Source organism: Lynx rufus, unplaced genomic scaffold (genome assembly GCF_022079265.1).
Source record: "Lynx rufus isolate CCGP_SWC_20201006 ecotype Redwood Valley unplaced genomic scaffold, mLynRuf1.p SCAF_7, whole genome shotgun sequence".
Classification (NCBI taxonomy): domain Eukaryota; kingdom Metazoa; phylum Chordata; class Mammalia; order Carnivora; family Felidae; genus Lynx; species Lynx rufus.
In genome coordinates, this window is record NW_025814889.1 from 133,484,730 (window position 1) to 133,498,078 (window position 13,349).

The 13,349-nt window shown below is 42.3% G+C and overlaps 1 protein-coding gene across 16 annotated transcripts in view; it reads left to right on the plus strand.

Moving 5' to 3' along the window:
• Window positions 1-13,349, plus strand: part of TNRC6B (trinucleotide repeat containing adaptor 6B) — a 244,734-nt gene that overhangs the window by 181,221 nt on the left and 50,164 nt on the right. For all 16 annotated transcript variants that reach the window (XM_047066093.1, XM_047066100.1, XM_047066095.1 and 13 more), the window contains 2 exons: window positions 3,366-3,387; window positions 11,729-12,070. In XM_047066093.1, coding sequence (XP_046922049.1) covers window positions 3,366-3,387; window positions 11,729-12,070 — 364 coding nt within the window. The remainder of the gene's footprint in view (window positions 1-3,365; window positions 3,388-11,728; window positions 12,071-13,349) is intronic.

A 13,349-nucleotide genomic window follows, 5' to 3' on the forward strand; every position in this document is an offset into this window, starting at 1 on the left:
AGTCTGAATAAAGACGCCAGAGGACAACCCAGAGGCCTTTTTCAAACTTACTTCCCTTTAAGGACACAGCCCCATTTCACATTTTGAGGTTGCGATAAGCAGGTCCACCAACTATATAGGGTGTTACCAGAATGGTAGAGAGTGAACCTCAGCAAAGGCTTTCTTTCCTCTAGGGCATTTACATTTCGTCAACTAAGTTAGTATAAGAATTGGGTTTTACAGTCTGTATGGATGTATGATTCATAGGCTGGACCTTGGTAAACTTGAGCAAAGGCTGGTAACAAGAAGATACCAAATGGAGGGATTATTTCAGGCACTAGACAGTCAGTCTACATTCTTCACTTAGGTAACAGTGTTTCTCAACTGGAAAATATCAGTATCTGGGAGTGATTTATAATATATGCATCTGTAAACTTTTGCTGTGGATCCCACTAGTAGAAAAGTGATTTGAAATACAAGATGGTGTGGGTTTACTCAAGAGCAAATTGGGATTGGGGGCACCTGGGTGGCTCAGTCAGTTAAGCGTCTGACTATTGGTTTCAGCTCAGGTCATGATCTCACGGTTTGTGAGTTCAAGTCCTGATCAGCACAGAGTCTGCTTGGGATTCTCTCTCCCTCTGCCCCTCTCCACTCTGTCTCTGTCTCTTTCTCTCTCTCAAAAATAAATAAACATTAAAAAGTAAAAAATAAAAATGTAATGTTTATTTATTTTTAGGAGAGGGAGAGAGTAGGGGAGGGGCAGAGGGAGAGGCTAACAGAGGATCTGTAGTGGTCTCTGCACTCACAACACAGAGCCCGACGCAGGGCTCTAACTCACAGACCGCTAGATCATGACCTGAGCTGAAGTCAGATGTTTAACCAACTGAACCACCCAAGTGCCCCTAAAAATATGCAGCTGGACAATCTCCCTCTGTACTTAACATCTGCATTAAGAACTGATTCAGAAGTTGTGGCAAAGAGGAAAATCACCATAACTAAAATTTCAATTGGTTAGTTGTGAACAATGAAAACCCAATCATTTTTGTTCAGAAATGCTCTAGATTGGCTGTCACAAGATCCAGGCCAACATGTGGCCTTGGATATTGTTTTATCAGACTGAACCATCGTGTAATTTCAGAGTTAAGTTCTGATTTAGCAGTTTTAAGGAAGAGTACAAAGCTTACCATGTGATTGTCTTCGTGGTTTCCAACCTTATTGTAGAGACAGCGCCTCAACTAGGAGGCATAAAATGTGCTATCATGCAAAGAATTGTAGAGAATGTGCCAGAGGTTCTATTACACGGTGATTCATTTATTCAATCAGCACCATTTGTGGTGCTTCCACATCCTTCTCGCTGCTTACCCTCGTGCTTTATAGTCTCTTCCTGTCTGCTTCCCTGTTTGACTGACTCTAAGTGTCGCAAGGTTTTATTCCCTATTTGTATTTCCAGGAAGTAGGGCAGTCAGTGCCTGGTACATGAGAGTGACTCAAAAAAATATTTGTTTAATAAATCAATGGTCAAGAATGAGTGCTGGCAATGTAATTGTCTTGAAGAATTGACTTTTAAGTTAAATTATTTCCACACAGACATTAAACTTGAGCTTTTCTCATGAGCAGTTTGCTCTTTCTAGAGCCATCACTGAGTAAACTGTTCGATTTTCATTCATGAGAAAGGTGTCAAGGAAGGATTCCATTCACATTCATTAAGCTGACGCTGCAAAAGAATCATTGTTTAGTGTTGGCAGAACACATGCTTTGATCATCCAGCCTTTCACCGTCTGGAGGACAGCTCTTTTAACAGAAACCACATTGTAAGACACATTTGACATTATTTGGGTTTGTCACTTACAGCTGGGGAAAGCATTGACTTCCTGTATAACTTGATCTTCAAAATGGCATTCTAAGAAATATTTATAATGTTATAAAATTTAAACTGCATTAAGGAATTGGTATGTGGAGACAAATCCGTTCATTCTTGGTTAAATGGAGTTTTAGAAGAATTGCACAGTAGACTTGAGCTCTGTAATAATTAGTACAAGGAAACACATTTTAAGGTGCTGTCTACTACGAATTCACTACAGTAGAATTAGCTTGGCTTTTAGTGCAAGAATGTAAGGAATGCTCCAGGAGGTCATACAACCAGATCATTTAACTCAGTCTGGCAATGGTGTGATGCAATCCACTATGAAGTGGGCTGGTTAGCTACAGGACGTACCCTCCAAAGATGGACAAGTTTTCATGAGCGCCCAGAGGAGTAACTTGGCATGCCTACCAACCACAAATAATCAAACATCTTCTTTTCTATTACAAAGTCAGAGAACCATTAAAAGATTAACATTTGGGAAAAGGGAGTCAAAATCATGCATGATCTCAATCACGATGATGGTGATGGTGGTGGTGGTAATTATAAGCCCTATTAGAATTCTGGCGCATTTCCTTTTGGATGTTTTTCTTACGCATGACCTTTTGTGGTTTTGTTTTAATATTATAGGGCATGTATAATTAGGTGCCCTCCTTTATTTTCCTCTCTTACTAGCAGAAGCAGTTTTCCGTGTGGCTCCTAATCATCATTTCCAAACTCTCTAAAAACCCATTTTTCTATTCAGCCTATCCAATCTTTTAGGTCAATCACTTCCATAGAGGTGTTAGTTACTATGTAAAGAAATACTTTCAACAAAGCAATCTTTATTTGTCCAAAATTTACATATTTCATCCATTGCTGTATATCATACTTTTTCCATGAACTTTGATTAAAAATAACAAACATTTATGAGCATTGGCATAGGATATCCAGTTTAATCCTTATAATAACCCTTTGTATGGAGATACTATTATTATCTCCATTCAACAGATAAATAGAAAACAGATCACACAGCCAGGAAGTGGCATGGCTTGGTTTTAAATCCTGCCTTCCTGCCATGGCCTCTGGTACGTCTGATGATGGGCCCTTGAACTTTTGCTTTCTAGATTTGAGATCAAGTGTTTGAGTCCATACTCCTAGGGTAACCTTTTTGTCTCTGTGGCTAATTTCATTTCTAGGCTACATCCATTTGCTTTCTAGTCAGATCATCAAAATGACAAACAGCATTCCTGGTACAGATACCTCATCATTTAATGAGAGTGGAATGCTTCTGGTTTTAATTTTTAGTGTCCTTCATAATTATGGTCATGTAAGTTATAACTGGACATATGGCCGTTGTCTTTATAAAAGGATGCCCGAACTGACTCTTGGTGTGTTTTTTTGTTTGTCTTTTTTTTTCTGGATTTGAACTATGCCTGTGTGTCTGACAGCTTGAATTACTTGAGTTATCAGAATTAAAGTAGTCTTATAATATCAAACTAGAAAATAAATCTCATTCACTTATGTCTGTTCGTTTATTTTTCAGGTCACGGAACAAAAAACCAAAGGTAAGATTGTTTTTTTTTTTCCTTTTGAAGTTCTTGGACCCTTCTGTGTTTAGATTTTACATTCTTGCCAACTCAGCCTCCAATCCACTCAATTAGTGAGAGTGGGTGCAGAGTAATTAAATTGGTTGTTTGCGGCCACTGAAGAGCAGTAATGATAAATTGAAAGTACTTGTAGTAGTGTTTCTGGTTGGCCTTAATTTTTTTAGGAGGCAAAAAAGATTAATACCTTGTTTGGAAAGTATATGGGTCATGATTTTGAACTGAACCTTTTCAAGCAAGACACTAGCCCCTAATTTACAGATGCACATTGCAGAGGATTTTTAATCATCTTGATCCATGACATGCATTGAGCCTAAAAGGGAGTGTTATGTCTAGGATAGTCACATGGTCTTCTGAGCTAGAGCCTGGAATATGCTTTTTTTTTAAATAATGCATTTTAACTCTGTTGCAAAATAGTGATTGATGTATTATAAACAGAAGCAGATAGATGTTCCTCACGTCATCCTCAACCTAATGGTCTCTGTGTTTTCAGATCTCTCTTTCTAATGTTAATTTTGATTATGCAGTCCTGTCTGGTGCTGGCCATGCTTTTGGTCGGTTCCCTTTCAGGATGGTAGAATTGAGACCAATGTTCTAGCTCCTATCCTTGCCCACTTAAATGTGTGGTTCTCAACTAGGGTACTTATTAAAATCTTTTGCATAGACTCGTCAAAGTACACAAGCATGGACCTCCTCCCAGATCTTCATGGTCTCAGGCCACAGCCCTGGCAGATGTATTTTGAGAAGCTCTACAGGTGCCCCCAGGACATGTCCCAGGTTGAAAACCACTACCCCAGATGAAGGGAATCACATAGGACTGTGATAACTCAGAGAAAGGTCAGGATGATGGATCAGCCAAGATGTGATGGGAGGCCTTCTAATGATTGGTTTCTTCATTGTTTTATTTTCTGTTATTGGACCACCAGGCCAAAGCCTGTCACACAGTGATGGAGAACTAATAAAGACCGTGCTAGTTTGTAAGGAAACTTAGTTCTGGGAAACAAATTCTCAGATGTCTAGACATTACTGTAATGTATTTCTAACCAAAAGGCACTTTCAGTGAGAATGTAGTCTAGGACCTTGTAGTGATTTAGAAAATAAACCGATAAACATTATTAGTTACGATTATCTTAATTACTTAGAACAGTGTTCTTCCCTTGTATTTTCAGGCAGTACCAACCCAGAAGTGGGCTTTATTTGGAAGTGTGTTTATAAATTACTTGTTTGAAATCCAAGTTATACTTTACCATAAAAATAGAGTTCTTGATAGTGGTATAGTGTCCATATTTTCTAAACCAACATACTGTCTAGGAAAGGATTTGGGCACATAGTGTTTATATTAATAGGCCTTTTTGATGATTTATGGGGACAACAGATGAGAAAATTAGCATTTTCCTGGAAATTCCAGGCTCTGTGGTTGTTGGAACATGGTGGTTTGGTTCCTGGGCCTGGCCACAACTCTTAATGTTCATGAAGCCACATCCCAGCTAAGCTGTGGAAGCAAGTTGCCCTGTATGGTACGTGGTGTTTCTGTTGGAAAATCGAAAATCCATTAAGGCATTCTTTCTCAGATTTTTTTTTCTCTAGGTCTATTCTCAGAAACGCATTCCTCTTCCAGAACTCTACCAAAATCTTAAAAATCAAACTTTCTTTTCTACTTACTACTGAATTTTCTTTCCAATTAGGATCTTTCTCATACCTACCATAAAATCGAATACAGCCTCACAGTTTCCATACTCTTCCCACCCCACCCCCACCCACACCCCCATGAAAAAATTAAAGTAAAATAATCCTAAAGAAAGATGAGCACCTGTTTCAGGTCTCCTAAGGAATGTAATTAGTAGAACCACGGAGAAAACAGAGTAAAAATAAAAATGATCTCTGGAGTATATTAGACCGTAAGTAGAAGGAGAGGGAAAATGCAGATTTTGGAGAGACTAGGACAGGATTTCAAGTGGAGGTTATATGAAGACACGGCCTAGCACTGGGCCTGACCTTTCTGATTTTTTTACCCCACTTCAACCACATCTTTATGTTTGTTCCAAGAGCCTGTCTGCACTCTAAATCCCCTTCTTCACTTCCCTCAGCTGATGTTTCTGGGTCCTTTTCCTCTTCCCAAAGATGACGCCTTCCTCAGGCAGTCTCCCCGTAACTCTGCATCTGTCCCTCTTTCCCCAGTAGACCCTGTAAGAAAAACAGCTGTGTTGGTGCCAAGTCTGTTTGTACAGAGGACTGAGATCAGATTTGTCCGTATTTCAGAGAAAAAGTGGATTCCTTATACGTTCTGTCTTTACCTTCCAGTATTTAAAAAAAAACAAAACAAAAACACAGAATTCTGGAGAATAGGGCGGGATTTCAAGTGGAGGTTCTGTGAAGACATGTGGACCTACTGGCCTGCAAACAGTACACAGCACTTAAGGTAGAGGCTTTGTTGGATGTTGGAGTTCGAATTGCAAGAGTCAGGGCGCCTGGGTGGCTCAGTCAGTTATGCGTCTGACTCTTGATTTTGGCTCAGGTCATGATCTCACGGTTCATGAGATCGAGCCCCGCATTGGGCTCTGCACTGACGGCACAGAGCCTGCTTGGGATTCTCTCTCTCTCTGCTCCTCCCCCACTTGTGTGTGCGCATGCACACATTCCCTGCCTCAAAATAAGTAAACGTTTAAAAAATAATTTAAAAAATTAAAAAGTTAAAAAAGGATCTCAAGAGGCTGTGGTGTTGATGTGACAGACCAGGTATAACAGGGATGAAGGTAAGATTAGGGTAGGCTGTACACTGGAGGGGTCTGGACATAGCAATTTTGCCTCGTGAAAAAGCTGTTAGGGTCATGGTTGGCTTAATGGTGCAGTTATCAGTATGAAATGACTGATTTATAAAAATTAAGCTGACCTTAAGTGGCATTAGTAGGAGTACAGCATCTAGGAAGGGATCTGCAGTTCTGTAATGGGCACCACACCGTGGAAAGAAAAAGATCGACTTCTGTGGAGCCTGTGCGGTTTGGGTCAATAAATTTGGTCAATAAATTTGAACCTGTGTCATATTTGCAAGGGTTAAACATGTAGGAATGTCTCCCCCCAGGGGAAGTGTTCCTACCTGAGGAAGCTCAGCGAGTGGTCTTCAAAGCTTTGAAGGGCTCTGGTGCCTGACGCTTAGCAGTCTCTTGGTAAATGTCTGTCGGATGTTTTGTTCAGTGACACTTATTCTGCTACCGAAAGTACTGATGGTGAGAGTCAAAGCAACAGGGAAAAGCCTCCAGCCCGATATAAGTTGAGATTTTTAGGTATTATCATCCGTAGCAGCAATCCCATGACCTTTACCCGACTGGGGCACAGCTGAGGGGCAGCACCTTCCCATCGGCATACCTGGTACATTGGCCACGACTCTGTCTTCTGAGTCTACCCCAGAAGGCATATTTAGGAGTGGCTGGTGGTGGTTGGGATAACCTTGAGTCTACTCTAATTTATTAAGATCTGATGTGGGTTTTTCCTTCCAAGTAAATAATTTACAAACGAAAGTACTCGCAGTATCCCTCACACCTTGCAGAAACACCTCTGTATTCTTTAACACTAAGGTGGGCGCCATTTGTTCAGAGATGCTTCTGGCTGCCACTTGAAAGTGAACGAATGTGAGGTATAAGGCATGTGGTTCAGATAGATGGACACAGAATGGTCCAGATGAGAGGTAATGAGGGCTTGAACCTGGTTAGGAGCGGTGGTGATAGAGAGGAGGAAGGAAGGCATTGGAGAGATGTTTTGGTTCAGTGCAGTGTAATGATGATCAGATAATGACGACTTTTAGGTTTCTGACTCGAGGAGCTGGTTGGGTGATGACTCTGTTTCTTGAACTAGGAGATAATGGGGAGAGCTGGGGAACAAGTTTGAGAGTAAGGAGAAAAAGGGTGAAAGAGCGATCTGAGTTGGAGGTAGTGATTTGGGAAACACTTGGGCATACATGATAAAGTCTGAGCGTGGGGGAATTTGTACTCGAGTAACTTAAATGTGGGAAGAGTGTAGGCCTCACCTTCATGTTCAGATTTTTTAAAAAGACACAACTAGGGGCGCCTGGGTGGCACAGTCGGTTGAGCGTCCAACTTTCGCTCGGGTCATGATCTCACAGTTTGGGTGTTCGAGCGCCGTGTCAGGCGCTCTGCTGACAGCTTGGAGCCTGGAGCCTGCTTCAGATTCTGTGTCTCCCTTTCTCTGCCCCTCCCCTGCTTGCACTCTGTCTCTCTCTCTCTCAAAAATAAATAAACCTTAAAAAAAATAAAATAAAAGATACAACTCATAACCAAATTCTGGTGCCATCTTACAACTCTGATTAGGAGGTGGCCAGCTACCACACTCCGAACAGATCTGACTCTCCTGTTTTTGTATTGCCCATGAGCTAGGAATTTTTTTTACGTTTTTTCAGTGGTTAGGAAAATTATAAAAGAATGATATTTTGTGACAGTGAGAGTGGTATGAAATTTATACTTTAGTGTGATTAGTACAGTTGTATGGAGCACAGCCACACTCTGTCGTTTGCGCATGGTCTGTGGCTGCTTTTGCCTATACTCACAGTAGAGTCGTCACAACCAAGACTGTATGGCCAGCAAAACCTAAAATAATTACTGTCTGGCCCGTTACAGAAAAAGTCTTCTGAGCCCTGACCAAGAGTGTAAGAACCCACAAAGGAAGAGAGAAAGGAGGAGCTGAAGAGCTGGCTGGAGTGGGTCTCAGCAGCTCTCACAAAAGCAGAGGGAGGATATGGCCAATAGTGTCCGAAGTGGCAGAAAAGTCAAGAGAAGGCCCAACAAGTGTCCATTAGACTGACAATGAAGATCACTAGTTGTTGAATGAGAAGAGTTCCCAGGGAGATGTTCAGGGCAAAAGCCAATGTGCATGGAGTCTGAGGAGTGAGTACAAGGTAAAGAAATGGAGGCAGTACTCAGAGATGACTGAGAACTCCTCAGTGCACAGCAGCCACTGTCTGTGTGTCCTCAGTCTGAGATTCTTGTTGTGTTGCATTGTAACTAATGATTATTTACCAAGAAATTTTCAGTTGAAGATAATGTCTTTTCTAGGGCTTGTGTGTGTTTTAACTGCTACCTTTAATAAAACATTTCTAGGGGTGCCTGAGTGGCTCTGTTGGTTGAGCGTTCGACTTTTGATTTCAGCTCAGGTCACGATCCCAGGGTCGTGGGATCAGCCCTGCACAGGGCTCCATGCTTCAGCATGGAGCCTGCTTGAGATTCTCTCCACTCCCCACCCCCCCCGCCCCTCTCCCCTGCTCACGCGCGTGTGTGCATGCACGCGTTCTCTCTCTCTCTCTTTCTAGAACAAAAAAGTTCTCATCACTAGAAAAAAAAATTCCTAGGAGGGTTTTTTTAGTGTTTGTACTATCAAGATATTTAAAGATAGTAGTTCTTATTGGTCCTGCTTGTTTCAGATTTTTCTTAATGCCTTTATCTGAAACAGTAGCATTTTATTGAAGTTTTTTCAGAAATAGAGGCAATTTAGAAGTTCAGACTGTAAGATGAGAATAACGGCGACAGGGAAAGGGAAAAAGATTCAGTCATAAGAGCAAATAAATGGTTCTTGGAAGTCATTGAACGGAAATTAGAAAATAAGATACCCAGCATTTTTCACAATGTCTTTGTTTCCCTTTGCTACAGAGATCATGTTTAAGCCACTGACCTTTTCTCTGGGAGATAAGAAATTATGCCCTTATTTTGAGCAGCTTATCTTTAAACCAATTTGCACTACAACCTACAAATCAGTAAGGTTCTGAAGAAAAACAAGAGGGACTGAAAAGTAATTCCCACTCCCTTATAATTTCCATCTCCTCTGTTAGCATCTGACATCCTGGAGCATGCTGTAATGCACACACTAACTCTGGGAGGTCCTAAGTTTGGACCTTGGGAAGCAGGTTGGATTGGGCCTCCTGCCTAATAGCTGCATTGCTCTCCAGTCTAGAGTTCTGATTGGCCTTTAAATGCTTCATATTCTTGAAATCACAGAAAGGTGTAAGAAAGCAATTGAGTAAGAATTCATTCAAGTTCTGGGGCACGTGGGTGGCTCAGTCCATTGAGCACCCGACTTTGGCTCAGATCATGATCTTGTGGTTGGTGAGTTCAAGCCCCCATCGGGCTCACTACCCTCCTCAGATCCTCTGCCCCTCCCCTGCTCACACTCTCAAAAAATATGTAAAAAACAGTTCTGAAACACAGTTTTCTCCTAACATATAACTCAGAAATTTTCTGACTGGGTCCTGGAGTTTTGAATGACTAGTCTCCTAGACTAGCACGATATTGGAAGGAAAGTGGCTGAGAGGTAGTCTGATTTTATTTTTTAAAAAGGGTTTATTATTTATGATCCCTTCTATCCCTGATATGGTGGGGAAATGCTCTGAGGCACTTTTGCAGGGAATCTTGCACAATACATGTTACCCAAGTTTCTTTGACTATGCTGTGAATGTTGTAACGTTAGTCAAACTGGGTGTTCAGACCTCCATGCTGTTGACTGCCCTTACTATGTCTTGCTCTGTTTCAGGGAATGAGTCCAGGTGTGTAACAGACGTGGTTAATGTAGAGTGGAGATTCTAGTGCTTTTATGGAAGGGCGGCCTCGTGGAAGCATAGCTCCTTCTATCCTAAAAACCATTTGGGAAGATCCCTTGCAGCCTTTGCCGACGTCTCATTTCTTCTCATAATAAGAGGAAAGGGGACTGAGAATGCATCTTGCAAGCACAGAGAGAAAGTGAATCATTGGAAAACTCATCTGCACTCATTTATCAGTTATTTTTACCCATCAGCTGCTGTAAGGTCATACAGAACCTACTATATTGATACTATCATATAGTGACCAATTTATTTTCTTAAGAAATAGGTTTATTCTGCTCATCAGGTTGTGGATCCTCTGACCTCCCTTCCTTACTGGAAGGCCCGATACTGCCTCATGATTGGCTAAAATTAGACCAGGGGTTGCCTTGAAGTTACTTCAGGCTCTTACTCTTCTTTCTTGGTTACACCCAGTACTCCCCAACATCCAGTGGAGGTAGATTGGGTACCCTGATTTCTGATGATGCCTCTCTCTTCATAAAGGAGCCAGTTCAATGAGCAACATGCTGGCCCAGCACCATTGCAGTGGTCAGGGCAGCACCGCTCCGGAGTTGGCCTAAACATTACTCGGGATGTCAGGGAACTTGACCTCAGAATCATCCGAACTGTCAGGCTCAACGATTGTTTCTGTAATATTGCCAGCCTCTGTTTGCCAGGCAGATTTTCTTGGAAAGGGTGACAGTCTTTTGGTAGGATGAAGCAAGGGACATCGAGATCCAGAAGAACATTCTATGGAGGGCTGAGGGCAAAGCCCTCAACTTCTGCAGAGTGTCCTGCAGATTGTATCTTCATACGGTCATCCTGCACATTCCCATACTTCCTATTTGCCCTTTTTAAAAGTAAGGTAAAACATTAAATTCTTTAAAGTAAATAGGAAACATGCCTACATTGTGACATTTTTGTTTTAGATAAGAGTTGGAGTAAATATACAAGGTACCCTTAAGGCTTTTTTTTTTTTGACAAAAGCAAAAAAAAACCCACAAAACCAAACCTTATAACATTTCTATTTGCACAGAATTTGCAAAGTACCAAGCAAGAGTGGTTGCGTTAGGTAGCTGTAGAAACCCAAACCAAGTTGATTTTGTGATTCTCCAGGGCTGAGGTTTCCTGTCTCGGTCTACTCGGTGCCAGGACCTAAAAAATAAGATGAAAGATGGGTCCTTACCCTGGTGAGAGCAAGGAGCTTGTAAATGCGAGTTTCAATATAATATGGTGAACTCGTGGTAAAGAAAGACGGACAGTGTGTTCCAAGAGCACAAATGAAGGTGCTTAGCCTACTTAGTCCAGGGACTTCAGGAAAGGTTTCTCAGAGGTAAATCTTTAAGAATGTGAATAAAGGGCATTTGGGCTGAGAGCCTTGAACCTTTACTGAGGACTTGGCCTGGGGCCCATATGTACCCTTCGACCTGCTAGGGAACCTTCCAGGGATTTAGGGAAGTGACTGGTGACTGCTTCCCCCTCCCCCTTAGTTAATGGACTAGAGTTCTGGGGTGTTGCTGTCTTTGAGTCCTTGTCACCCGCACTCCCCACCTCTGCCTGATCTCCAGTAAACTGAAGATGCAGGGGAGTTTAGAAAGACCACGTCCACCCACAGTAGGATGGAAGATCCATTACTGGAATTGGTCTCGTGTAAGCTTTCCGAAAAACAATCTTCATAAAATTGTATTGGACTTCAAAGACCGTTCCCCACTCTCTCTCTTTCAGTGCCCGAAGTGACGAAACCAAGTTTAAGCCAACCAACGGCCGCCAGCCCAATTGGCAGCTCTCCATCGCCACCAGTCAATGGTGGCAACAATGCCAAAAGGGTGGCAGTGCCGAACGGACAACCGCCAAGCGCCGCCCGCTACATGCCTCGGGAGGTGCCGCCGCGATTCCGTTGCCAGCAGGACCACAAAGTGTTACTAAAACGTGGGCAGCCCCCTCCACCATCCTGCATGCTCCTCGGGGGCGGGGCAGGGCCTCCTCCCCCCACGGCACCCGGAGCAAACTCCAACAACGCACAAGTGACAGGAACGCTGCTGCAGAGTGACGGTGGGACTGCACCAGGTGAGGAGTCGGGGTCGGGAAGTGATTTCCTGGCAGCTTTAAAGAGAGCGAGCACTTCTTTTGTACTGCCTGGTATAGAGTCCCCAAAAGGCTTTTGGGGTCACTCCCAAGACAGGAGAGGCTCCCTGCACGAGATGTGTCCCAGCACTTCTCTTCTGAAACTGGGTTTTAGTGTCCAGTGTGTGCTGTTGGCAGGAGAGGCTAATGTGGCTGTCATACGTCATCCCCATTTGGGGCCTTTTTTCCTTTCCTGACAAGCGCATGATAAACTCAAGCTTCCATGGTTCCAGCTGTCACCACAAGTGTGTGCCCAGGGTATGATTGGAGGTGGGGCTAGTACAGAGGCTTGTTCTGAATCCTGGCTGCCCCTGTTTATGTTCGCAGAACGCTGCGGGGCAGAGAGAGAACCGTCTCTTCGATTACAGTATAAGATCTTGGGGGTGGGGAGGGGATACCAAACAATATCATTCTATCATTTTTTATTAGATTTTTTAAAATCATTGTTTCTTTAGAGGATTTTGAGCTCTGTTAAAAACTATATGTAGATATAAGGGATCTTTAGCTGAAGGGCTCTACTAGAAGTTTTGAGAGTTTTTAATAGATGAATACTAAATCACCTGATAGCAAAGAACCTCCAAACATCACCTCCCGTTTTTTTTAAAGCTTATTAACAGATGTCTACTTAGCTCTTAAAAAAATTTTTTGAGTTGTACTAGAAAGACTTGAACATCATCAAGCCTTGGCAAGAACAGTAAATTGGTTATTGTTAACTGTAGCATGCTTCTAGTTAATAGTTCTGAGTTTGAACACAGAAATGCCTAGAAAATTCTATTACTGTCTCATGTGCAGAGTAAAAATGGAGACAAACCTCATGGTGACAGATGCTTCATACAGGCTTTTCTGTGGTGGCCCCTCAGGCCAGGCCCAAAGCAGGCAAGGAAAAGCTTCATGGCCCCTCATAAGCATTTGCGAAAGGAAGTGTGTGAGGAGTGGTCATGTCGAGTGTTTCTGCAGCCAAATCTAGCCAGACCTGGACGCAGACATGGGTCTGGGTCCAGTGTGAGTCAGATTCTCTTGTTTGCATTCTTAAAACCAAGGAGGCCACTAAATCTGAAGAGTTTGAGATTCTCTGCTTCCCTACTTTTATATGGCTCTATGTAAGATTTTTTCAACATTATATTGATTTAATACTTCTTGGTTAAAGTAACTAAAACAAGTTCAGAAGAAATTACTGGATTAAAAACATGTCATTTCTCCCCTCTCCCCCCAAATATGATAA